At 38.6% G+C, this 24,687-nt stretch overlaps 1 protein-coding gene across 7 annotated transcripts in view; it reads left to right on the top strand.

Annotated features, from left to right (window-relative positions):
- CARMIL1 (capping protein regulator and myosin 1 linker 1) overlaps positions 1 to 24,687 on the top strand; it is a 159,321-nt gene that overhangs the window by 110,326 nt on the left and 24,308 nt on the right. For all 7 annotated transcript variants that reach the window (XM_015855140.1, XM_015855139.2, XM_015855143.2 and 4 more), the window contains 7 exons: positions 3,208 to 3,301; positions 5,870 to 5,968; positions 8,343 to 8,471; positions 8,711 to 8,842; positions 11,646 to 11,821; positions 13,739 to 13,826; positions 16,868 to 17,017. In XM_015855140.1, the coding sequence (XP_015710626.1) occupies positions 3,208 to 3,301; positions 5,870 to 5,968; positions 8,343 to 8,471; positions 8,711 to 8,842; positions 11,646 to 11,821; positions 13,739 to 13,826; positions 16,868 to 17,017 (868 nt within the window). The remainder of the gene's footprint in view (positions 1 to 3,207; positions 3,302 to 5,869; positions 5,969 to 8,342; positions 8,472 to 8,710; positions 8,843 to 11,645; positions 11,822 to 13,738; positions 13,827 to 16,867; positions 17,018 to 24,687) is intronic.

The raw sequence follows: 24,687 nt of genomic DNA, 5'->3' as shown, positions 1-24,687 counted from the left end.
CCCAAGCAAGTTGAAACTAATGACAGTGATTGCAAGAACCACACTTGTTCACTGTAGTCTCTGTTGTCTGTTGTGTCTGTAGTGTCTGTTGCTTCCCTGAGCTCACTCAGTTGCAGCAGTTACCATTATAGGTGATAAATGACTTTTATCTCCATCATATATTTTTAATATGTGTTTATTACTTAAGAGGGAAAAATTACAGATTTAAATTCAGCAGCAGTTGCAGTTCTTTCACATCATTAATCCCTCAGACAGGAACAAATGGTCTCTTTAGATGGTGATGCTAATATATTACTGCTAATTTCTGGACAATTTCTTGTGACTTGAAAAACTGTGTAACTAATATGGGGAGTGTCTTCACCCTTAGTCCTAACTATGAAGAACTTATACAGTTACTTGGCTTATGAAACCGCTGTCATTCGTATACTTTGTTTCAAAACAAATTTGATTGCACCGATGGGGAAAATTATGTATGTTGTGTATAATTAAGCAAATAATCTTGATTTCACTGATAATAGTGAATAATAATCTGCAAAGATTATTTGTCAGCTTGCAGGCACTTGTCTTTCAGAAAGCAATAGCATGCATATTTGTGAGAAAGTCTAGTAGAAAAGAATGTATACATATTTACTTGTTAGTATCAACTTTTCTGTTCTGATGTGTGGATAAGTAAATAAAAAAGAAAGAAGTCCTAAGGCAAAAGGAAGTAATGTAGGCAAGAAAAAAACCTGCAAAAAAAGAGTTGCATCTAATTTTGTGACACTGCACTTTGTTGAGGTGTCTTCTCATTTATTTAGCTTGGAAGCTGAGGTCACTTTACATCTTCTCTGACATTTTAAAATTATTAAAATCATTCATAATAACCCAACCTGAGTCACAAGCAACAGAAATTTAATCTTGACTGTCAATGCTGACTAAAAAGGCTTAGCCTTTAAACAATCCATCTTAAAGCTATATTCAAAATATCCTCCACTGTATGTTCTATGTATACATAAAAATAAAACTGTAAATATTCCACAGGAAAGAACTGTTGCTCAAAATACGGTGCAATACACTGAAGATGCCTGGGAGTGTGCTGTGTGTGTTGTTTTGGTTTTTGTTCTTATCAAAAATGATGTTTTCTTCCCTCATCCTCCCAGCTTTCCTTCAAATGCTAGCATTCCAGTATATCACTGTCTGTCCAAAGGAAACCTGTTATGGGGCCTTTCTACCTTTCTGACTGCAACTCCACGAAATCTCCTTGTCTTTCATTTCCCTCCTTGCAGTAGAAGAGGGAGATGGACAGAGCACTAAGCCTTTGACAAATTGAATTTAGCATATAATTACTGGCATGAGAGCTAGCAATTATAGATTTCAATTAATGTGATGTATTAAATGTCAAACAGCTGCAGAGATCCTTGGAAATCTACCATTGTTTCTTTTTAACTAAATAAATACCCCACCTGCCAGGTAGTAGTCAGGCCATCAGTTCTGTAATTGCCTCTCTTGACATTTGCTGTGGGCTAACCTAGGCAAGCAGTGAAGTACAACACAGCTGCTGTCTTGCTGGCACATGCAAATGACTACTGCTGATGCCATACACTGTGTTCACAATGGGGAAGAGAAATGGAAGTCTTGCACAGGCATGCAGTGTAAAATATTGGATTGTATCAATGAGAAATCAATAGGATAGACAGTTAAAAAGAGCACCGTCCTTCAGACAGTTATGCTTCGTGTGTAATAGGAAATGAAAGAATACTGGAGTTTCACAGTAATTAAGATATCCACGTCACGGGCTGCAGGCAGACACCTGCCCTGCTGTAATACCGGGCATGGTCCTGCTGGGGCAGACAGCATGGGGGACTGGTCTGAACACCATAAATGCTGAAGATGAATTGAATGCACATGGTCTTACCCCCAAAATACTTCAAGAGGCTGAGGGGAGGCCTCATGGCAGCTGCATCTCCTCACAGGGAGCGGAGGGGTAGCGCTAAGCTTTGCTCTTTGTGTCAGTGACAGGACCAAGAGAATGGCATGGAGCTGTGGCAGGGGAGGGGCAGCTGGGGGTGAGGGACAGGGTCTGCACCAGAGGGCGGTGGGCATGGAACCGGTTGCCCAGGGCTGGGGTTCAAGTGGTGTTTGGACACCTCTCTCAGATATAGGGTTTGAATTTGGGTGTTCCTGTGTGGAGCCAGAAGCTGAGCTTGGTGATCCCCGTGGGTCTCTTCCACCTTGGTGTGTTCTATGATCCTGTTCTGTGATCTACTGTTTGAATTAGTGCATTTGCTGAGGGTTGGTTCTGGTGAAGTCTATGAATCAGGCTCAGCTGAAACTGTCAACTTTAAGGTGCTCATAAATAGAGGACTCTGAATATATTTATAGAGCTCTGAATGGAATAGAAACAGATGGTTAGCAGGATGTTTGCAGACAGCTGAAGGAGGAGGGAGAGATGTTTGCAGAAAAAGAAGGCTAATTGAAAATAGGCAGAATTATTTCTTTGCTGGTTTTTAAGAACTTTATGCTCTTTTTCACCCTTTTATGGGAGTCTAAAGGCACGTGGTGATACTACTGCATATAATGTTTTAAATTTAACTGTGTAATGCTAGCCAAGTTATGTTCTTAGAGTTTAAATACAATTTTGACTTGAGATAAAACTCTGTCTCTATTCTTGTATTGCAGCAGATGGATGTAGCTGTGGAAATATTTTGCAAACAAATAAGCAAAATGGAGGGAGTAATTGTTTGCATAGATCAGTGTGGAGAAGCCACACTTGTTTTGTCAGCTTTTATTAATAATTCAGCAAGTGTCTTCAAATAGTTATAAACATAGGAAGCTATTAAATACTGAATTTTCAAAACCTATTATCTTGGTCACTGTCTTATCTGTTACTGAACATTTCCATTTAGGTTTAGATCAGATAGAATTGTTGGTAGGCACTGCTACTCTGTTCTGATTTGATATAAGAAAAGGTAATCCTACCTTGTGGGTGTTGGTCATTTAACTGCATTTTGTGTTTTTTGAAATCTCTACCTCAAAGCATAAGCAGTAAGAAGAAACGTGCTTGCCCCTCCAGTTATTCCACTTAAAAACTTAAAGACTGCCTCAGTACCTTCTACAGATGGGCTAGATACATCTTCTCTCTGCCTTCTAATTTATACACAATATTAAGAGATACAGTAATATGATTGTTTTACTAATATATGTATATGTTTTTTAATTTATCTTTAGAAATTATACTTTGAGATTCATGCCTATACCTATGAATGATGCTTCCCAAGCACTCAAAACAAACCCTGAGAAAACGGAAGAGGCACTGCAAAAGGTATTGCCCATACCAACCACTTACAGAAATAAAGCCAATTAAAAATCTTTTTTCTTTTAAAGTGACTGTGATTTTGTACATGACTGAATAATACTTCTTGGCTAGTTTCATTGAATGTTTGATCTGCATGGGCATATATATGATAATTGAGTAATGCAAGAGCATGTAAAGATTCCTATTCCATTGACTTGCGGAATCAAACTCTATAATCCAGAGATGGGTTATAAAGCAGGTATGTTTATTCCAGCGTTGCACAGCACCGGGTGCAAGGGGGATAGCTCCTCCAAACTTGCACACCGTAAAGAGAAAAGTGTGTTACAGATATAGGTTAAGCTAATACATAATCAATAGTCTCCTCTCTCAGTTGTGAATATACATATTCCATTAATTCCTATGGCCGTTCCCGCGACCCATTCTTCATTCCCCTGACCCATTCCCCGCGACCCTTGGCGATGTTTTGGGTGAAATTCTTCGTGTTTCTTCTTGGTGTTATCTGCTGTTATTGTTCTCCATGTCGGCATCATCTTGCCCGGGGGGGGGGGATCTAATCCTTCTTGTCAGAGGTCTCCGAGCAGGTTTTTCTTATGTATTGCTCACTCGTTCCATCTGCCTTTGTTTTGACTAAGTGTCTGCAATTCCCCCTTTCCCTGCACTTTTAAATGTACAGTTACCCTTTGTCTTGGTTTCTGTGAAGTTCCCCTTTCCCTTTCTATAGCAAAGTGTTACCTTACCACCATTTTGAGGCTTTGCTCACTCTTCACCATTGAGTGGTGGAATGCACTGGTGTTGTATTGAAAAGTTCTAGGCATTTTTTTCCTGTGGCATAAAAAGTGCAATCAGCACCATACAAGACAAAGAGTGCTCTTGAATTTGGGGGAGAATAAAAACATTTACTGCCTGTGTTTTATATCATATATATAAAGTTAACACATTGTGTTGCCATAAACGAACAACTGCACCATGTTCTTTTGGATGTAGATGGTGTTTGATAGTATCTGTAACTGTTCCACTTGCATGGGCTATACAACTCCCAGATGAGTTTTAATACAGTAAATTTTTCAAGCTCCAAGTAAGCCTTCTGCTCTGTTGGAAAACACATGCTTCATGAGTCTTTAATGAGTAGTTTTCCTTCCACCAGAGCAGGATCACGGAATCCATATGAATAGATATTACAGAGAGTTATGATTAAAAAGCAATAGCTATAATCCTTATTAGTAAAGAAATGTTCATTAAAGATATTCTCAAAGGGAAAAGTGCTGGTAGTTAGCTCCTTTTTCTTTGATACGTGTAAACAATCTAAATTTTGCTTTAAAAAATCTGGATCATGCAGGAGGTTTCTTACATCTTGTTTAATGTAATTGTAGATAGTTTCATATCTGAAATGATAAATGCATCTCTGAAAAAATATCATTAATTCTGTATGCTAATTGGGCTTTATATTCAAAGAGTACTTTTATTAGTTTCAAAGTTGTTAATACTTGCCCTCAGTTTGTTTAAACTTGTGTTGTTCAAGCTCTGTTTATACAATATCAATTTATACAATATTCTCTTCCCCCCACCCCCCACCCCCCAAAAAAAGGTGAAAGTTTCTGAAGTAGTGCTGTGGAGGTTACTAATTCTATGCATGCAGGAACACCGCACATACTGTGCTCTGGGACACCATGAAGGGGCATCTCAACTGGCTTGTTGGCATCTCAGAAGGGCCTACAAGCTTCAGTGCGCTGCAATACGAGAGTGCTCCTGGCCCTGGCCCAGCACCAGATGGACCAGTATCTCTACAGCATGCTTTACTTACACTGTGGATGAACTGGATAAACCCTGCTTTATTATTGAGGGCGTAATTAAGGGACATGGTCAGAAGGTTCCAGTTCTTGCCTGCTGATAAAGGTTAAGAGGTTTCTGGACTTTAAGCAGTTTACTAGTAAGATTTTGGACTTGACTAAGTTTGACAATGCCAAGTTAGGGGATTATTCCATGTCTTATTCTATGTTCCTGTTCTATTAAGCTGACTGAGGCTAGGTGGTAACCACTGGTGAAAGTTGCAGTGGGCCGTGTCCAACAACCTTGGGTAGAAATGAGTTTTTTCTGAGTAGCACTTGTGGGCTGGTTAGCTCAATGGAGCTTTTGAACTGAGGCTCCTGCATCAGTTATGTACTTTTAGATAACTTGTCTTCTCTGAAATCCACCTTTTTGCAGTGAGACAACTGAATCTAAGAGAATTAGCTTTCTTGTCATGGTCTCTACAACAGTACTTTAAGGATGGATTCCCTTTAGGTATTTCTAAGACCTGCAGCTACTCCTTTTGTAATCAAAAGTTATTAAATTCTCCAAAGAGATTAATAACTCAAAAAACATTGGCAAAAGCAGTTTTTATTGATATTTTGCTACTGACTGAATGGGTACTTGCCAATGTGATTATCCAGCACTGAGACACACAGAATAAGGTTTGCAGATAACAAACAGAATTATACTGAAGCAATTTTTACTGTTAGATACAGTGGCAATATTGAAAGCAAATAACAGCGTAGAGTGGCAAATCAGTTTCCTAATCTAGCTTTGTTTTTTTAGATAGAAAACTACTTGCTTCGTAATCATGAGACCAGAAAGTACCTACAGGAGCAAGCATACCGATTGCAGCAAGGCATTGTTACTAGTACCACTCAGCAGGTGAGTACTTTGTAGGAACCAGTACTTCTCTGATCTTAAAATCTGTTTGGAGACAGAACTGTCTTGCTCTTCCATCGGAATAGCTTAAAGCAGAACATGCCTTGTGGGAAATAAGAAAAATCAGTGGTGCTATTTTTGGAAGAAAAACAATTTTTTGGAAGAGGTAGGTCTTAAAAACAGTAAGAAAGACCCTGGCTATCTCTGAGTAAACTGCTGTTGGAACCAAGAGCACTTAGTTAAGTTGTGCTCAGAAGTCTAACCCTTCCAGCCAGCTCTTGTCAGTGTGACTAGTATCATCATAAGGCTATGTCACTTCCAGTGTCTGAGTCCCAGTATCTCTACATAGCACTGAGCTACCATGTAAACATGCCCTTTGATACCACCAGAGGGAAAGTCATCATCTACCTTAGACATTCAGAATTTCAAGCATCTTGGGAGGCTTTACATAGATGTAGGGAGCAATGGAACATGGAAGTCATCCACACTTTAAATTGTGGATGACTGAAAAGGTGACCTGATATGGTCCAAAATACTGCTAGAAGCTGGGAAGCTTTGCTACCCAAGTTTGCTGAAACATGACATGGTCTTTTGTGTGGGTTTTTTTGTTTCTGTTTTTCTCTTCTCTTGAAAGAACTAGCAGAATTTTCTGTGGTTCTCACCATTCTCTCTGTTCTAGTGTGTTTCTTACCAGTACTTCTCAGGGCTGTTTTCAGCTCCAGTACACCATAAAAGCAAAGTGACGTAAACAAAATAAAACTTGTCACAGCCTTTGTTTTAAATTTATTTGCATGTTTGCACTAGTTGTGTTCTCATTCAAATAGAAGACTCCAGCAAATAGGAAGGGAATATTTATTACGCTCTTTAGCTGAGTCAGTAACATTTCTGTGTTGTCTGCATTTTTTTGGTGAATTTAAATTCCAAGTAGCTTTTTTCTACCTGCATCGTTAAAAGTTAATGGGACAAAATTTTATTTGCAGGCTGAAATTATACGATAGCCTCTCAACAGAGAAATTGGTACTTGGAGATGCATGGGCACTAAAAGCTGCAAGAGCAGCATCATTTTACTTTATGCATTTATCTGTTCCAATGCCACCTTTTATCCCATGTTAATAATTTCTGTATGAATTAAGTTTATTTCTTTTTATATGCTGGAGGTTTTAGTTGTGCCTTTCTTCCAACAATCACATGCATATCAAGCTTCAGTAAATGAAATTTACTGCTGTTTCAAAAGTAGAGAAAAACACTCATTTCTATATTAAATTGTACATTGTAGGAATGGATTTCAAAAACAGTTTTAAAAGAGAGCTGGAAGAGATCCTGTAGCTAGTATTGTGGAAATACATTATTATTCCCAGAGTGTATATATATATTTTTCAGCCCAGCTGTCCCAGTGAGACTTTCTACTCTCTGATAATTAATTAGCTTTTTGTCCTTTTACAAAAAACCACCCAAAATCCTTTCAAGAGGAGGAGTCATGTGGAGCAGAAAAGGAGCATGCTGTGAAATTATTTCAGTTATCATTAATAATGATATAAGATGTTAGAACTCGAGGCTTGATACGTTGATAACACATGCACTCAGATGTTGCTTTGAAATGTCAAATAGATAATTCTACTGAATACGATGCAGGCCAATAAATGCTTTTAGCTATTGTATGCCTCTACTGTGTCTTTCTTAATCAAAGCTGACAATATGTCAGCCATTCTGTGGCTCTTGTAAGGATACAGATAAACCATCTGCCTCAGCCTTGCAGTATGTGGAATGAAATGTGATATCAGTGCAGATGAAGTTCGTTTTATCCCACTGTGAAAGATCTGATGGAAGCTTTTGCTTTGGCATTCCTAGTTTCCCTGCAACTAGGAATATTTACATTGTGAAAGAACCCTCCCAAAGCCTACACAATAGTGTTTTGCTTAGGTAGGTGAAATCTCTATTGATGTTTGTTGAATGGATTGTGTCAGAGCTTTCTTTGAGTGCCTGAACTTCTTAACAATTCACTGACCATCTTGTTTATATGAAACAAGAATTTTGGCATTAAAGCTGCTCTGAAAAGCAAAACAAAGCCTAAAATGGGTAACTTCTTTGTTATTTGTAGTTATCCCACAGGTAACTGTGGGGAAAAATATGCTAAATAATGTATTTTTTTAATGACAAATGATATTTTTCTGGCATCTGGGTGTGTCTGTACAAGTTACAGTGCTTTGTTTCTACAGCACTGATAAGCCTCTGTGCACTGATTGTGCATTTCCAGATCTTTATATTTTCACTGCAAATCCCATCATGATAGTATTGATTTGCTACCTGGACTGAATTCAATTTGCATTTGAGCAGCATCCTAATGTTGTGTCTTTTTTTCTTTCCTTTGTTCAAGTAGATGATTGACAGAATATGTGTTAAAGTGCAAGATCATCTCAACTCTTTAAGAAACTGTGGTGTGGATGCTGTACAGGAAGATGTTAAATCTGCAGAAAGGCTTATGCGAGATGCCAAGAACTCCAAAACGGTAAGCCGTTCTCAACAAACTGATAATACTGAGAGAGCAGTTCAGTGTGTGATTGCAGCCTTCTCCTTTTTGGGGTTATGGTAACATTGTGCCACAAGCTTGTATTTTCTTTAAATGGTCTGCTTCAGGTAATATTTATGAATACTTCAGTTTTGCAGTGAGGTTTCCTCCTGTGTGTTTAGATTTGAAGACAGGTAGCAAAGAACCTGCTTTCTGAAGATACTCTTTTTGTCTTACAGCTTTTACCAAACCTGTACCACCTAGGTGGAGCTGCTTGGGCAGGAGCAAACGGTTCACTCTCCAATCCAATCCAAGAGACGCTTGAATCCATGGCTGGAGAAGTCACAAGGGTTGTGGATGAACAGCTTAAGGTCTGTGGGTGGCTGTTTTATCATCTCTCATGTGCAGGAATAATTAATGTCTGAGGTCTTCTTCTGATATTTAAAAATGCAAATATGCCACACAGATATAGTTGCTTTTTTAACTTCTCAGTACATTTGTGCACAAGTTATCTTTTCCTTATTATTTTCTTACAACTTACCTGGCTACTTGCCTAGTCGGAATGAAAAAATGGCTTTAGTGCTTGCAATAGCAGAAGGAGTGTATTGTGTTTATATCAAATGGAGTTTATCGTGACGAAAGTTGATCTAGTACTTGACCTAGAAGCTGGCAGACCTGCTTGTGCAGTGAGTGGTTTGGAACTCGATGATGCTTGAGGTCCTTTCCAACCCAAGCCAGTCTATGATTCTATGAGAAAAACATTGGCACCATGTATCTCTTTTGGGAATCTTCTAAGAGGGGAAGAGTTGTTGATTGCTCCTTGGGCCTTTAAATAAAGGTGTCTCTAGAGCACCCTAGAAATTCTTATGCCATGGAGAGAAGTACTCTCTATTTAAGGTATTCCGCTGGAATGGAAGCTGCTTTTCTGTAGATTCCATTCCAGAACTTTTATCCCAGTGACTACTTCGAACCTGGTGCAGAATTTCCACTTAAACTGTTGGACTTGGATAACTCATGTGTATTGAAAGTGCCCCACTTCTACAGGCAGCTTCATGGGAAATCCTTTCACAGGCCTCCATCAAACCTCAGTTCTTGAAATAGACATAATTGATCATAAATACTCCTAACTGTGGGTTCAGGCAGCACTTTAGCAGTAACCTCTATGTTCAGTTATGTTACATCTTACCATGTAATAAATAAGAAGCCATTTATACAGAGTGTGCAAAGGCATCTGTCCAACAAGAAGATGGGTTGGGGCAGTTTGAGGAACTAATGGGATCTTCTGGAAGTTAATGAATTTAAAAACAAGGCTCTGAGACAATTCAAATCAACTTTTGTTTGACTAAGCTACCTGCCTGTGTTTTGCTTTATTTAGATTATGGAAGAATCCAAAAGTGCAGATTGAACTGTTCAGTTGAATCAATATGCAAATACTTTAGTCAGTGGGAATGTAATGAAGAACAGTAATAATACCACATTACTAATTGCTTTTTATAAATTAAAAAGTTAATGAGAAGGAAAATGGTGCTGAATGTTTAGCATTTTTTCCCATTTTCTCCACTGTATGAAATAAGGCGAAGATTCTCTTTCACATCTTCAATTTCTGTGGACGTGAAAGTGATCTAGCCACAGAATTCTTCCCACTGTAGATTCCAGGCTGTTACTGGGACAGATGTTAAGAGGTCTGCCCTTTGCATACAGCTCACACACTTGAATAAGTCCCGCACATTTTGGAGAGTCTTAAAGAAGGAGAATAAATACTTTTTAGTATTTGGAGTGTTATATATTGCTTAAGATTGACTTGATGTGTCTTCTGTTTGCTTTTACGCATTTACAGCAAAAGGCACTTTAGCACTACCGTTCTAAGCTATTTTCATTTATTCTTATGACTTCTACAGCAAAGTTGAAGTGCCTTACAAAAAACTTTTAAGGTCATAATGCACTTTCTATAAAATAATGCCTATTTGTATTAATTTTACAATCGAGGCTAAAAGGTTTTCTTTTAAACCATATGGTGATGCTAAGAGCTTTATGTGGTGCAGAAAATGTTGAATTTGGATTAGGATTTTTATTTATTTATTTATTTAGGCCAATTTGGAGCATTATGTGGAAGCTAGATAAGGGAGCTCTCATAAGTACTGTTATTTCTTAATATCGAGGAGTAAAAAACATTGTATATGCTGTAAATGGAGTTTTAATTTTTGGCTTCCACATTAAGCAGACAGATTTGTTCTGGAAAAGCGTGTTTGGAAACTGATTGAAGTCAAGAAGAACTTTTCATGTAAGGTGCTTTTATCTGTAAGAATGGAAGAGAAGTGAAGGGAGAAGTAGTATAAGGACAAGCACCATCTTAGTGTGAGTTGTGTTTGGTCAAAGGAGAAATTGTAGCATCACTCTTGCATTTCTGTTCTCCTGATGGTGTCACTGTTGACATACAGAACCCAGAGATGGTTTATTCAGTCAGCCAAATTTAAAGAGAAACCTGTAGGCAAGACAAGTGGTGCTTAAGCAAGAGAAGATTGTTTCATAAGGACAGAATGAGTGCTTGAACTATTTGTCCTCAGTTCCATTCTGCTGCACTGTGGTTTTCAGGAGTGACTAGACACTGCTTTACAAAAAGAATTAATATATCAGTAGTTCTTATTAGTGTTTTACTTAGTTCAATTACTGCTGAAGTTCTTCATCTTCTGTATGGATATGGCCACAAGGGCTGGAAATGCTCTTCATTAGTGTTGTGGCCCAAAATATGCTTAGATTCTGAGCATATTTTGGGCTCAGCATGTTCTGAGCTGATGGGCTACCCAGGGAGGTGGTGGAGTCACCGTTCCTGGAGGTGTTCAAGGAATGTGTGGATGTGGCACTGAGGGCCTCCTTGGGCAGTGGGCATGGTGGGGGTAGGCTGGTGACTGGATTGGGGATCTTAGAGATCTCTTCCAATCTTAATGATTTTGTCTTTCTATGTAGTGAGGAATCTTTGTACATTCCAGTCAGAGCTGGATTTATATATGGTTTATAAAAGCTGGATAGCAAAATGGTTTAGAGTATAGGAAGAAAAAATGTAAAAATCACTAGTCTAAAAGTATCATAGCGCTATGTAACAGAATAATGGTGTGATCTATGACTAATCGAAGTCTCCGTACCTGACATTGTTAGCTTTTGCTTACTGTGCTGCAGACTCTTCTTGAATCCATGGTGGATGCAGCAGAAAATCTTTGCCCAAATGTAATGAAGAAAGCTCATATCCGTGAAGATCTGATTGAAGCTAGCACTGAGAAGATTTCCATCCCACGCACTTTTGTGAAAAATGTCCTTTTGGAGCAATCTGGAATTGATATCCTCAATAAAATCAGGTACTTGAGAAGACAAACAAAATCAGTCACAGAGTTTAGAAAGGACTGTATTTTGTGTGTGTTTGTGTAGCAGAGGATTTTTTGAGTGCTTTGGTGACTACAAGAAACTATATTAAGGCATTCAAAGAGCAGGAAATTGTTCTATGGGTCCGGTGAACATAGTTCAGGAAATTCAAATACTTGGAATGTACAGGGATATTAACTTGACCATTAATGCGTGTGTTTCAGTTTTCTTTAATAAGACTTATGGTTTGTGGTCCACAAATAACATTTTCATGACTAGTATATTTTTTTAACCTATTGATGTCCTCAGGTAGCACTTAATTACTGTAATAGAAGAAAATTGTGCTTGTTTTCTTTCGGTATTGACAATGCTTTGCTTGTTGCTACATTTCGTCTTGCCCTGTGGCTGTAGCAATCTCTTTAAACCTTTTGTGTGGAATTTGTGCATAGCAGGCAGACATAACTGAAGACGGAAACTTGGGTATTCAGACCACAAACCTGAAGCAGAAAGAGTTACCTTAAACAACTTCTAACTCCTGAGAGGCTTTTACTTGACTCTCTAATGCATATGTATTTTCACATTAAATGTATACCCATGTGTATTTTTATGCCACAGTGCATGGTTAGCCTGCACTTCAAGCTTTGCCATCATTTGGCTCAGAAATCCTTTCTATCTGATGGAAAAGCATGTCAATTTGCATTGTGATGCTGATATACTTCCAGAAGAGGAGATGTTTATTTTTAAAAACACTAAGACTTTGAGTTTAGTTTGCTGGTGCAGGAAAATTGGCAGGAACAGGTGTTAAATACTTCAGCTATGCTTTCAGTGTTTAAAATGGCTCAGGGAGTGATTTTTCTTCACTTGAATCCTAACAAATCTGTCCGAAGACAGTAATAGTGCCCCTGCCCCTTCTCCCTTTCTACCTCTAAAAGCTGGGATTGGCAGTGAGGTAAGGATGTCACACAGTAACCCTTCCTACTTTACATTATTTAAAATTGATTTTAAGATTACAGAGGAATCCCGGGTAGTCCCAGGTAGAATTTGTTGGGTTTTATTCCAAAAGAATTCCAACTATGCATAAAAACCTTAAAATGAAATTGTGGTACTTGCTGGCAAGAGTCAGCTGAAGCAGCTGGCCTAGAAACCAGAGGGTCAGAGGAGATGGAGCTTCATGCTGCAGCTCAACCTTGTGTGCTTGTCAGCTGCAAATCAGTCCCCTCCATGACTTTATTTAGCCTTTTGTGCTCTGTACCAAGAGGGGACCCTGAGGGAACAATTCAAGGCATGCATTTCCTTGATGGGAAGTTACAAGTGAAACCTCAATCAAGTGTGCTGCTGTGCTGGTATCCCATCTATGTCACTGTAATGGGGATGACTGACATGAAGCTCCTAAGACAGAAGGTGGTTACTTAGAGCAAAAGAGGAAGCAATGTGTAATGAAACTGTGATGGCAAAGACTGGAGAACCAGCACTGTACTATCGTCCTTCAAGTGACAAGTACAAAAGGAGCTGAGGAAACGAGTGAACAGAATGTAATTGTTCAGTGCAGTAGTTTTGAACAGGCAACACTCTTAATCCTGTGCATCTGACATTAGTGTTTCTCTGATCAGCGGTGGAGTGTTCCTTACTGCATTTCACATGTGGTTTTTATTCAGCTCTTAACCCAGATGTTTTCACTTCAGCTGTTAGAAAAATGTTAGAAGCAGGTTAAATATGGTACAGAGGCTCTTGTGTTTATTGTGTGATTCATAAGTTTATTTCTGAAAGCTGCAGTCATGTATCCTCACACCCTCTGATGTTTTATTTCAAATAAAGTGACGGCATAGGGAATAATCATTGCACTGTTGAGTGTGTAATAAAGACAAAATTATCCAGTATGAATTAAAATCGTCTCATTTCTAATCCTCACACAGTGAAGTAAAGCTGACAGTGGCTTCATTCCTGTCTGACCGAGTTGTAGATGAAATTCTGGATGCACTTTCCCATTGCCATCACAAACTGGTGAGTATAGCTGAATATATCAAGTATCTTAATAGTGCTGTTACTTTCATGACTTACTTAGTTTCTCCATGTCATATTTTGAATTTTCAAATTCAATTTTCAATTTTGAAATAGATCATATTTTTTACTGCTATCACTGATGTAAGTTCAAAAATTATAATGGGATCCCTCTTTAGGAGGGAAACAACATCAAAAGAGAGTGTGTTACATGTTTGCCATATTACCTTTTGCAATATTACCAGAAATAAAGATAAAAAGTGCCTTTGGAATGTAAATTTGATGTTAAGTGCCCATAGCTGTCCTGGCAAGATGATAGGGATTGGTTGCTTGTGAAATGAGAGATGAGATGAGATCTCATTCTTTAGAGGGAGATTGCTGAGACCTTGTTTCCTAAATGAATGTATCTTGAGATTACTTTAGAAATGTAGGTATCAAGTTTGAAGAGAAAGGAATAGAAACATGGGAAAGGAAACAGTCTCAGAGTTACTTGAAGGTATTGAGCTGTCAGGAGGCGCCGTTATCTGTGATAAAGGTATTTGCTTCATCAAGAAGAAATAAGCAACTTTATCCACAGAAAAACATTTTGATTTCTTTTGCAGTGGGCTTCTGTAAGAAAAATTCAATACTGTTTTTTAAGGAAGCCACTGTGTAGTCGTTCTCCTGATTAAAATTACTCTGGCTTCAGCTTTCAGTCATAAGCTTTTTAGATGCTTTTCTCCACAATATTAGAGAACTGTGCATTCCTTTATATTTCTTCTTTACAACAGTCCTCATACACAGAAAAGTAATCGCTGTTTTTCTTAAAGCATTTTTTAAAAATAAAGTGAAAGACTGAATTATTGAAGGGCGTGTCTCTGTGGTACAGAGCAGCATTGTGTAAAAGCATGGCCTCTGGTCTCAGGAGCTATGTAACTGCATCAGACTGTTGTGTGAGTGGCACACTCATTAGCTCCAGGTGGTTCTGGAGCAGGCTCAGCTGGCATGAGCTGAATTTGTCCTGTGGTATTGCACAACTTGGGCATAGCCTGACTCTTGCACAGTAAGTCATTTTCTCCAGCCTTAGAGTCCCTTCAGTAACAACCTTCCAGCTGTTTAACAGTCTCTTATAAAATACAGAATTGGACAGACTATTCCAGAGTGGTGTTTAACCAACATTAGAGCTAACATTTTTTTTTTGCTGAGATTCTTTTCTTCTCATATTTATACAGCCAAAGGCATAGGATTTTCTTCTTTTTGTCTGAGTTTCAATGATAGCTCATTTTAAGAATCACAGAATCACTAAGGTTGGAATATACCTCTGAGATCACCAAATCCATCCATCAGCCTGTTACCACCGTGGCTACTAATCCATGTCCCTCAGTGCCATATCTCCACCCTTCTTGAATACCTACAGGGATGGTGACTCCACCAACCTCACTGGGCAGTCTGTTCCAGTGGCTCACTGTTCTTTCAGAGAAGTTTTTCCTAACATCCTGATACTCCCCTGGCGCAACTTAAAACCATTACTCTTCAGTGCAAGGGGGGGCTCGTGGGCAGATTTTCTACATTGGTTTGTTGGATTTCCTCTCCAACAGTGGCTTCTGGATGCTTGTTGCTGAATTTCAGGATTGTGTCCATAACTAGTGGCCGGTGCTCTTTGTTCTTAAGGAACTGTATGTTTGATTTGAATTGGTTTACTATGTGTGATACGTCTTGGCTTGCATTAGTAAGATGTCCTTGTTAGTGTTTAGCATTCTGCCACGTTTCTGCTCTCTGCTGATTGTTTCAGGTAGTTCCTCTGATGTCAACAGTGAAGAGTATGGATCTCAGAAATGTTCTGTGGAAACTGTTAGTGTTAATCTCCAATTGACAGCTGTAATTTAAGAGCTGACAGCTACTTCTTAATAAAGCAAAGATTAAATGAACTGATACAGATCTCTGCTAATTCCTTAATTGGAGTACTGTGTAGTACCAATTCAGCCACTTGCACAAGTCTTTATATGTGACATTGACAGAGTTGCATTTGAGGTAAATTGGAGCCTTATTTGACAATACTTCTGTTTGCCAAAAATGATGATGACTAGCATATTATAATTCCAGAAATTTTAGTCAGATTAAAGATTAATTAGTTCTTCAATTTTTTTTTTTATTTCTTTTTAATTTTTAGCAGAGCTGTCCCACTTTTTGAAGAGGGGAACATAGCTGTTTGGGCATTTAATAATCATCAAAGAATTCCTGCTATTCAGTGGTTTTTTTGTTTTTTTTTTTCCATTTCCCCTACCACTGTCACTTGGATATTGATTGTTTGCCATTAGGCCATTAACAAGTTGCTTTGGCGTTAGCATTCCTTTCAGAGATGCACATTGCTTGGGGTAGAAATGTTTATTCCTGGTTGGGTTCATTCTCTCTTGTTAATGAAGACAGTAATTGGGTTGTGGTCACCAGTCTCTTAACAGCTGTCATTCCTGTCCCATGACAAACTCATCTTTATCCAGTAGGTAATAGCTTTGTTTTCCATAATATACATTATGTGTAGAACAAATTACTCTGGCTCTTTTTTACAAGTAGAGTATACTTGCCATTTTGATGCTAGTTGAAATTGTACATGTCTTAGTATAATTTAATTTTAAAAAATTATCCGAGACAAAACTTCTCTTCCACCTCTTTACTTTCTTTATAACTAAACACAACAGATAAACTTTGAGGAAACCTTTTAATGCTATTATAAGTCAAAAGTATGATGTAAGTATGATGTCTTTTTATTTGACCTTTTTCCTCTTCTTTTTTTTTTTTTTTTTTTTTTTCCAATGAACTTTCTCCTTTCTTTCTCAATAACTTCTCATGATGTGTAAAGGAAGGGATTTTCCATCCAGCCGGAAAAACACACAGAACTGATATACACAGTGTACTCTATACAATATATACAATTAAGCTTTGCATTTATCAATGGTCATCTAGGATCTGTGACCACTTACCCAGACTTTCCGATTTGATTTCATTTGTCGTCTTTAAGATTGATTAATGTGTTCCTATCTTTATCATGATTGACCATTTTGATCCAGGCTGACCATCTGACCAGACGTGGCAAACCGCTTCCACAGCAGGAATCACTGGAAATTGAGTTAGCTGAAGAAAAACCAACTAAACGCTCTGTCATCACGGTTGAAGAATTAACAGAGATAGAACGTTTGGAGGACCTGGACACCTGTATGGTAAGACACATTTCCATGGCACATATGGTTAGGCATACATATCACTGGAAGATAAGTGTATTTCAGAGTGCCTTTTGGCTATTTCATGATATTAGGAAGTAGAAGGTAAGAGCTGACTTTTAGGCAAAATAATAGACATTAGACATTAGCTTGTGTATGTTTTGTCTGAGCTATATATTGCTGCTAAGCAAAGGAAAAGCTCTTCCTCTTTTTTTTTTTTTCCACTGCTGCTTTCCTACTACCTATATACAAGAATCATTGTCTTACATGCAGTGTTGTAATAACACTAATGTAATAAATGTATCTCACAGACCCCAGTTTCACAGCAATTCTGTTGCAGGAATAAATAGAACCTTGCTACCCTATGACAACAGGCTGATTTCTGCTTTTGTCTTCCTTCTTGAGGTGGATTCCTCTGAGCCATGACAAAAATGGTGTCTGCCTGTAACTTACGTTATTGGCTATGACCAGAAGTTAATGTTTCTGAATCATTACATTTTCTTTGTATTAATAGAGGAATTCCTAAAACTTTGAGTCCAGTCTGCAAGTGATCTTACAGGCCAAGCTTTTCAGAAGTAATTGAGTTAGGAGTATGAGATCTGATAAGAATGTAGAATGTGAATCATTGGAGTGCCTTAAAATCCCATGTGTGACCTGTATTATAAAGATGTCTCTGGGTCATCGTTTACAACACACAAACCTAGAGGATCCCAAGTGAATGGGTTATTTACTGGTTTTCAGCTTCACATTGCCCTCCACTCAAATCAGTCTATTACGGAATTCTGTTGTGAGGAAACTGAGGAAAGGAGCATTTCTGTGTTATAGCTTAGTCTAGTAGATGTTACAGCTTCAAGTGATGGTCTTTCTTCTCTACCTTCCTACCTGTGTTTTTGGCTGTGTGCATTCACAGGAATGTAAAACGGCAGGAGAAAATGGCAACGCCTTTTTGTAGGTGAAGTCAAGTCTGTTCACTTACCTCTCTGCACAGATTAACTGCAGATTCAGACATGTAGAGCTGAAGGAAAGGAGCGGCAAGATCTCTCCTTTTTACAGCAGCTGTCTGTTGGATTGACTTAGCTGTACAACTAAACCCCACCAACACTGGAACTAGCTTAAAATAGTTTTCTCACCCTTCCAAATCTCCTACCTTACCAAGATCTGATTTAATGCAATATTTGTCTGAACATCTCCAATCCCCGTGAGGCACATGTTGTTGACTGGGATCATTTGGCTCATCCCTGGTACTATCAAGTTCCATGAGCTTTCTGCAACATTCAGTAATCATTTGGAGTCCCAAATCCTGTTGGATTTGTTTTGCTTTGTTTTTGCTTGCTGTCTTCAGATATGGAAATATAAATGAAGCACTCATTTTCATGCCCACCTTCCCCCTTTATATTTTTTCTTTCAGCATGTAAGAAAAAATGCTGAAAATTTTAAAAGTAGCTCTTGTCTCTACCTCGTATCACCATGGTTATATGAAAGGATCGTATTGCTGTGTTATCTTTCACTTTGGCCATATTAAAATAATGGAAATGTGATGATTCGTCTACTCAGTAAGATATGTTTGATGCTAACTGTACTTACCTTGAGAACTGATTATATTTCTTCATTCATTCTCATCTCGCACAGAGCTTCAAACACCTTTGTGTCCCAGATTCTCATCAATCCCTAATATCTGGAGAGAAGGAGGAATCAAATAAACACAAGGCAATAATCTTAGTTGCTGCTAAAAAATCCATTTATTAAAATCCGCATTCTGTTTTTCAGAGCTGCTTTTTTTTTGCATCCTGGATGCAAGTGATATTGGTTGGTGTTGTAAAAACACATAGGTAAACAGAGAGCCCCAAGGGATTTTTACTGAGCTAGTGCTCTTCTTGGTAGTGAAAGCATCTTAAAAATTCTTGAAATCTTAAGGTGTATTTTTTACATGAAGTTCCCTCCCCAGAAAAATAACACTTTCAATGTAATTTTAGCTCTGGGAAAATTGAATGGATTTCAGATATTGTCTTAGAAAAATTCACCAGCCTTTAAGTATCATATAGATGTTTGCATGGAAACGAGCAACCCTGTGGAACAGTGAATGCTTTGTGAGCTGTTCAGTGCAGGAAACAGATATGCTGCTGAAAAATTTCACTAGAAAGGGAAGCATATGGCTTTATGAACTAGAATTATGAACCTAATTTCCTTTGGTTATTTTTAATCTTAAATGAGAAATAGCTATTTAGATCCCACATCCAAAATGGCATCAGTCCAGAACACTGCCTTGTTTGGCCACTGGAAATCCCTAGACACCTCCTTGCTGTGTTAGTAGATGGTGCACCTGGCTGTGTGTTCTGCAAACCTCAAATGTGAAACCTTGAATTGTGGCTTGCTGCTCTGCATGCTTGTGCACATATCCTACTATTAACAAAAGATTATTGAACATGAAGTGAACTGATCATGTCACTGGGATGAAAGCGAAAACTCTCCTATTCTACAGTTTCTTTTCCACAAATTTATGCCAGTTTTCTCCAGTTATTTGTCAAAATGTTCATGCAAGAAGAGATTTGGGGCTTGTGTGAGAGGCACTGGGCTTGTTCCGCCATTTGGGGGGAGCTGTTATTTTTCCATTTGCAAAATTGGATTAATGTGCAAGCCTGATATTTTCAGCAAGCTTGCTCTTGTTTTCTTCAGCCAGACTACTGAGGAACAGTTTTCTGGCTAAGGCAACATATACAGCAGCTTGTTTTTATGCAGCAGCCCACCTTAAAGCTGTATTTGAACCATTTGGGGAAAATCTATTTCTAGGTTCAGTTTTTATTCTTGACTTGTCTCATAGTTACAGAGAGATTGTATAGCACTGAAACTAGGTGAATCGTTGTGAGCAAGGTAGATTTGGAATAAAATGCTTATGAACTATTTGTCCTTATACGTTCACTGAAAGTGGAAGATGGGAAGATGCTTTTTTTTCTTTTAAATAGAAGTTGGACTGTCAGCATTCTGGTCTGAAACTTCAAATGATAGAGAGGCAGCAAAGAAGCCGGTAGTGGTCTGTTTTACAGCCTGTCTAGTTTTTCCTCAAGCAATGTGGAGTGTGGCTGCAGCTGGCACGGGTTTCCATGCCATACACTGTGCAATTAAAGCTTATTAACTTCAGTGTAGGATTTGATTCACAGCCTTTGACTGTGTCCAGAGAACCCATGATGTGAAAAACTTGTTGGTTATACCAGAATTTGCTCATCTGTTAAAGGAGTTGAGAAAAACACATAGAGTGATTGAATGATCCGCTGTGGGACATGAAAGCTTGAATGTTACTGCCCTGAGAGCTCCTGATTTCCCAGCACTGCAATACATTAAACTGCTTCCCTAACCTACAGCCTGTCTTAGTTGTTTAGATTTAATTAAAGCTGCGTTAGTGATAATAAGTCATTAGATAAAAGTTGCATGCATGTAAATGGAGTGTGAAGTCTTAATGCAAAAAATTACTTCCTTTTCTCAGATTAAAGGAAAAACCAGGGCCTGCTTTTCAAAGCTTAGACTCAATTGAGAATTAACTCAATCAATGAGAGCTTTTTCTTCTTTTTTCCAGAATATGACAAGTGACACATTTTAAATTAATGCATGCATTTTAAAACTAATTTTAAAGAAAATACCTTTTTTTTGCTGATGTCGAAAATCGTGTCTCAGTATCTGTAACTGTTAGGCTAGATAATAATTGATTTAATTAGATGCAATACCTCTGTTTGACTTTATTCTTTCATAGCCATTAGTTCTTTGAGTTATGGTGCATAATTCCTCATGAGAAGGAAGTGGTGCATCTTTGTTAGACTGTGTTTAACAGCTGCATTTTAAAGGTGCTTGTTTGTTGTATTCTCGAGAGTCTGAGAGTATGTAGACGGGCTTTAAAACAGACCAGTACCTGTTTGTTTGCTATATCTCCATCATTCAAAGTTCCAGACAGATATTTGGCTTCCAAAGTACTAAAAGGAGATCACCACAGCTAAGCCACTATTTAAAGAAAATTGTCAAGGGAAATAGCTTTTTTTACTAGAATTCTGTGTATTTGTTGTCTTTAAAATATCTATTTCAGCACTATATTGTTATTACTATAGTCAGTAACAAGCATATAGCCAAGCTAGATACCACTTTCAGAGCAAAGCAGAGGTCACTTTTTTGCATTATACAGGACTATGGTAGAAAATTGTCTGAAAAATGTAGAGGAATTGTATGTGTCTGATTATAAATCTTCTTCAAAGCATCTCACTGTAAGATTGGTATGATAGAAGATCGGGTGGTAACTGTGTGCCTGTGAAAATGCACATAGTTAATAGGGAAGGAATGTCTGTGATGAATCTTAGCCATCTCATCCATTTCTAACTTGAACTGTAGAGATAGTTCTATGACCTGAATGGAGGAAAAAATCCCCGCACAATATATCAAAGTTTTAGCTTTTATTGAATAGTATGTGTGAACTAACAGAATGTGCTAACTAGCCATTGTCAAAGATATAACATGTGAGCTATGAACACAGAGATATTTGAAAGACCGAGTGTTTATGGATCACAGTGTTTTCAGAGGAAAGTGAGAGATTTCACTCCTCATTCCAAAATTCATTTGTGGGTTTGGTTTGGTTTAAAGAAAGTTCACTGAGCACCACTTGGAAGTTATCCACCCCCATAATCCAAAATAAATTGGAACCAGAGCAAATTAGAACAGCAAAGATCTCTTCAGTTGGTTTCACTGGTGGAAAGAGAAATATACGGAGAAGATGCACATATGTTTGTGTGTGCTGATAGCACAGGAAGAACTAAACTATGTAGGTCCCTGACTGCATCAGATTCTTGTTCTGTTTGCCTGCAGCAGAATTGTCTCAGGCATATATAGGGACCTTTTTGAAGGAAGGACTAAACACTTCAAGAAAATCCCAGTTCCTTTTGGGTTCCTTGTGTTCTCCTATGGTATAAAAAAAAAAGCCCTTCAGCTCTTAATTTAAAAAAATAAAAAAAAGAAAAAAAATCATTGTTCTTGCTGAAAAGGGCATTTCCTTCCTTCCAGCCTCCGCCTACACAATCACACTAGAGTCTGTGCAGCCACTCTGCAAACTGGGAGTAGGAGTTGATTCAGCTTAAAATGGATCTTTTTCCAGAGGATTTAATTCCCAGGTTGATTTACAGGGTGATTAGACCCTTGTCTGAGTGCACAGTACAAACCTGAGTGGCAGGAATGAGGGAGCAGCAGATGAAAGCTACGGCAGCAGCCTGGTTGGAATGCTAGGTGGAATTGGTGGTGACACATTGACTTCTCTCTTGTATACATTAGCAGAAAAGGGCCTTTTATTCATAGTGAATACCATACTGTGTGGGAAGGTAGGAGTTGGCATAATGGCATATGAGAGTATTCTCATCTTTCTGAAAAGATTCAATCACAAGCATGTGAGCAAATCTACCTCAGTGGGAGACTAGCAATATTTCTGACTCACTCCAATCTAGGGTAGTTTATGAAAACATCACCAGGAGGCTCACAGCAGAGGCTAAGCATGTTGCCCGTGCCCTTTCCTAAACGTACAGCACTGTCTGAATGAACAAGTGACAAAGGAAGCTGGTGTGATCATACTTAAGAATTTGGGAATATCTTGGTTTTGTGCAAGTTATGTGCTTATATGATTGGCTAACCATTAGTATTATGATTACATTAATTGCAAATAATTTTCACCATTCTTTTTTCAGGCTCATTTATGTATAGTTTTGCAGTGTCCTGACAGCCTTTAGAAGTCCCTATCTGTGGTTATTCAGTGCCTATTACATGTATAGACTACAGTTTAGTCCCTGTCAGGCTCTTGAAGGAGTTTTGTGTTCGCATCTAAAACAATTTAAAAAATTACTGACTTTCAGTGTCTTTTCTTGGCATCATTGAGTGGAAGGAGGTGGGAGATAATTACTGTGTAGCGTGTTTTTTTTAAAACCAACTGAGATTTCCTAGTCAGAAACCAGAGCTGTTTCTCACTATTTAGAGTGCATTATTGCTGCAGTATCAATGAAGAATATGATGAGGTGCTACGTGCTTGGTTATAAATAAAGGTAAATTAGAGACTGTTTTCTGCTTAGGTTAAAATTAAAATCAAGAAGTGCAGCTGCTGGGGATGCTGTTTGCATTGTGGCACTTTACTGTTAGCTTGGCTTCCCATAATACTCATGCTATGTTTTTGTCTCAGTAGACCCAGATTTGTACTGGGGCTGGAGCTATCTCGCTGATGCTGAATTCCCATCATTTTCTTTCACATGTGATGAAAAGGTTGCAATTATAGGAGCATTCCAAGCACTCACTGAAACCTGAGAGTTTAACTCTACTGCAGTGGCTTTAAGAGGGACATTCCTACTGAGAAGCTGATCTATGGCAGACAAAGGTATCCCACATTTAGCAGTGCAATCTATAGATGTAGACACCCCCTGGCTGCTCCAACCCACCATTCAGCACTGCAAGCAAAGGTTTGCATGCAGAGTCCATAGGCAGAGCCATGTAGGCAACTGCCAGCTGCCTCCTGAAGGCTGTATGCACTGGTGGCATGGATACAGCCCAACTGGCCTAGAAAGATGAGGGGACTGTCCCTCATTGAGTCCACTTCCCTGTACAGCCAGCAGCAGGGATCACCCTAGTGCTCATTCACCTGCTTTGGGGAAGGGCTGTGAGGGCAAAGACCCATCAAATAAAGATGGATTAGGAGACACCCGAGCAATCACTAAGAGATCTGTGAGATCCATCTGTGTTCAGCATAAATAGGTAATAAGTAATAGTCTAATGCGGGTTGGAAGGGACCTTAGAGATCATCGAGTCCAACCCCCGGGATTCAAGCCTCTGTGTTGCAGAGCAGCACTTCTACCACTTGCGCCACAGGGGGATTCATAGATCCAGAACTCACCTTTCCATGGCCTCTATTTTAGGTAACCTGCTCAGTGTTAGCTGTGACAGGTTAAGAGATCCTTTGGAGGATCTCAGCGAGATCTAGACCCCTTGGCAGAGGGGCAGTTGCAGACAGATTGAGAATAAGCTCTGACGGTGCTGCTCCTACAGCTCACATCTGTCTGCAATCTTAATGCTTCTTGATTCAATTAATATCTGGCAAATTGACCCTTCTGGAGGAGTTGAGGAGTGCTCTGTGTAGTTTCCTTTTTGATTCTTCCAGTGTCTCAAATTATTAACTTGGTCCAGGTTACTTGTCTGTGCTGTATGCAGCAGGCTTGTTTACTCTGAAGTAACTGAGAGTGCTTCATGGTTCTCATTTCATCTGAAACAGGATGCTTGTGATTTTCAGCTTGGCAAGGTTGATACTTCATAGTGTGGGGATAAAGGACCTGCCTCACAGGAAGAGGATAGAGAGACAGTGCTAAGGAAGGCAGCTGTAGAGTACCTTTACGCTTTGATATATTTTGTCATCAAAAAGGGGACTGAAATGAACTAGATTTTTGAAATCAGAAACTAAAAAATAAAATCAAATGTACATAGTGCCAGAAGGATACAAGAGAGCTTCTGAGTCATCAAATCTAATCCCTGCTGTCATAGGCAATTGTCACATAATCCTATTCATAAAAGTATCAGACTTTCAAAACATCTCTCCTTCAGACTAGAGGAAAATTTAGAGGTAAATAGATTCTTTCTTACGCTGTTTTTTGGGTCAGTTAGAGCCTCAGTGCAAA

This window comes from Coturnix japonica, chromosome 2, assembly GCF_001577835.2.
Source record: "Coturnix japonica isolate 7356 chromosome 2, Coturnix japonica 2.1, whole genome shotgun sequence".
Taxonomy (NCBI): domain Eukaryota; kingdom Metazoa; phylum Chordata; class Aves; order Galliformes; family Phasianidae; genus Coturnix; species Coturnix japonica.
Note: the sequence above shows the minus strand (reverse complement) of the source record. Positions and strands in the feature narration are given on the sequence as shown.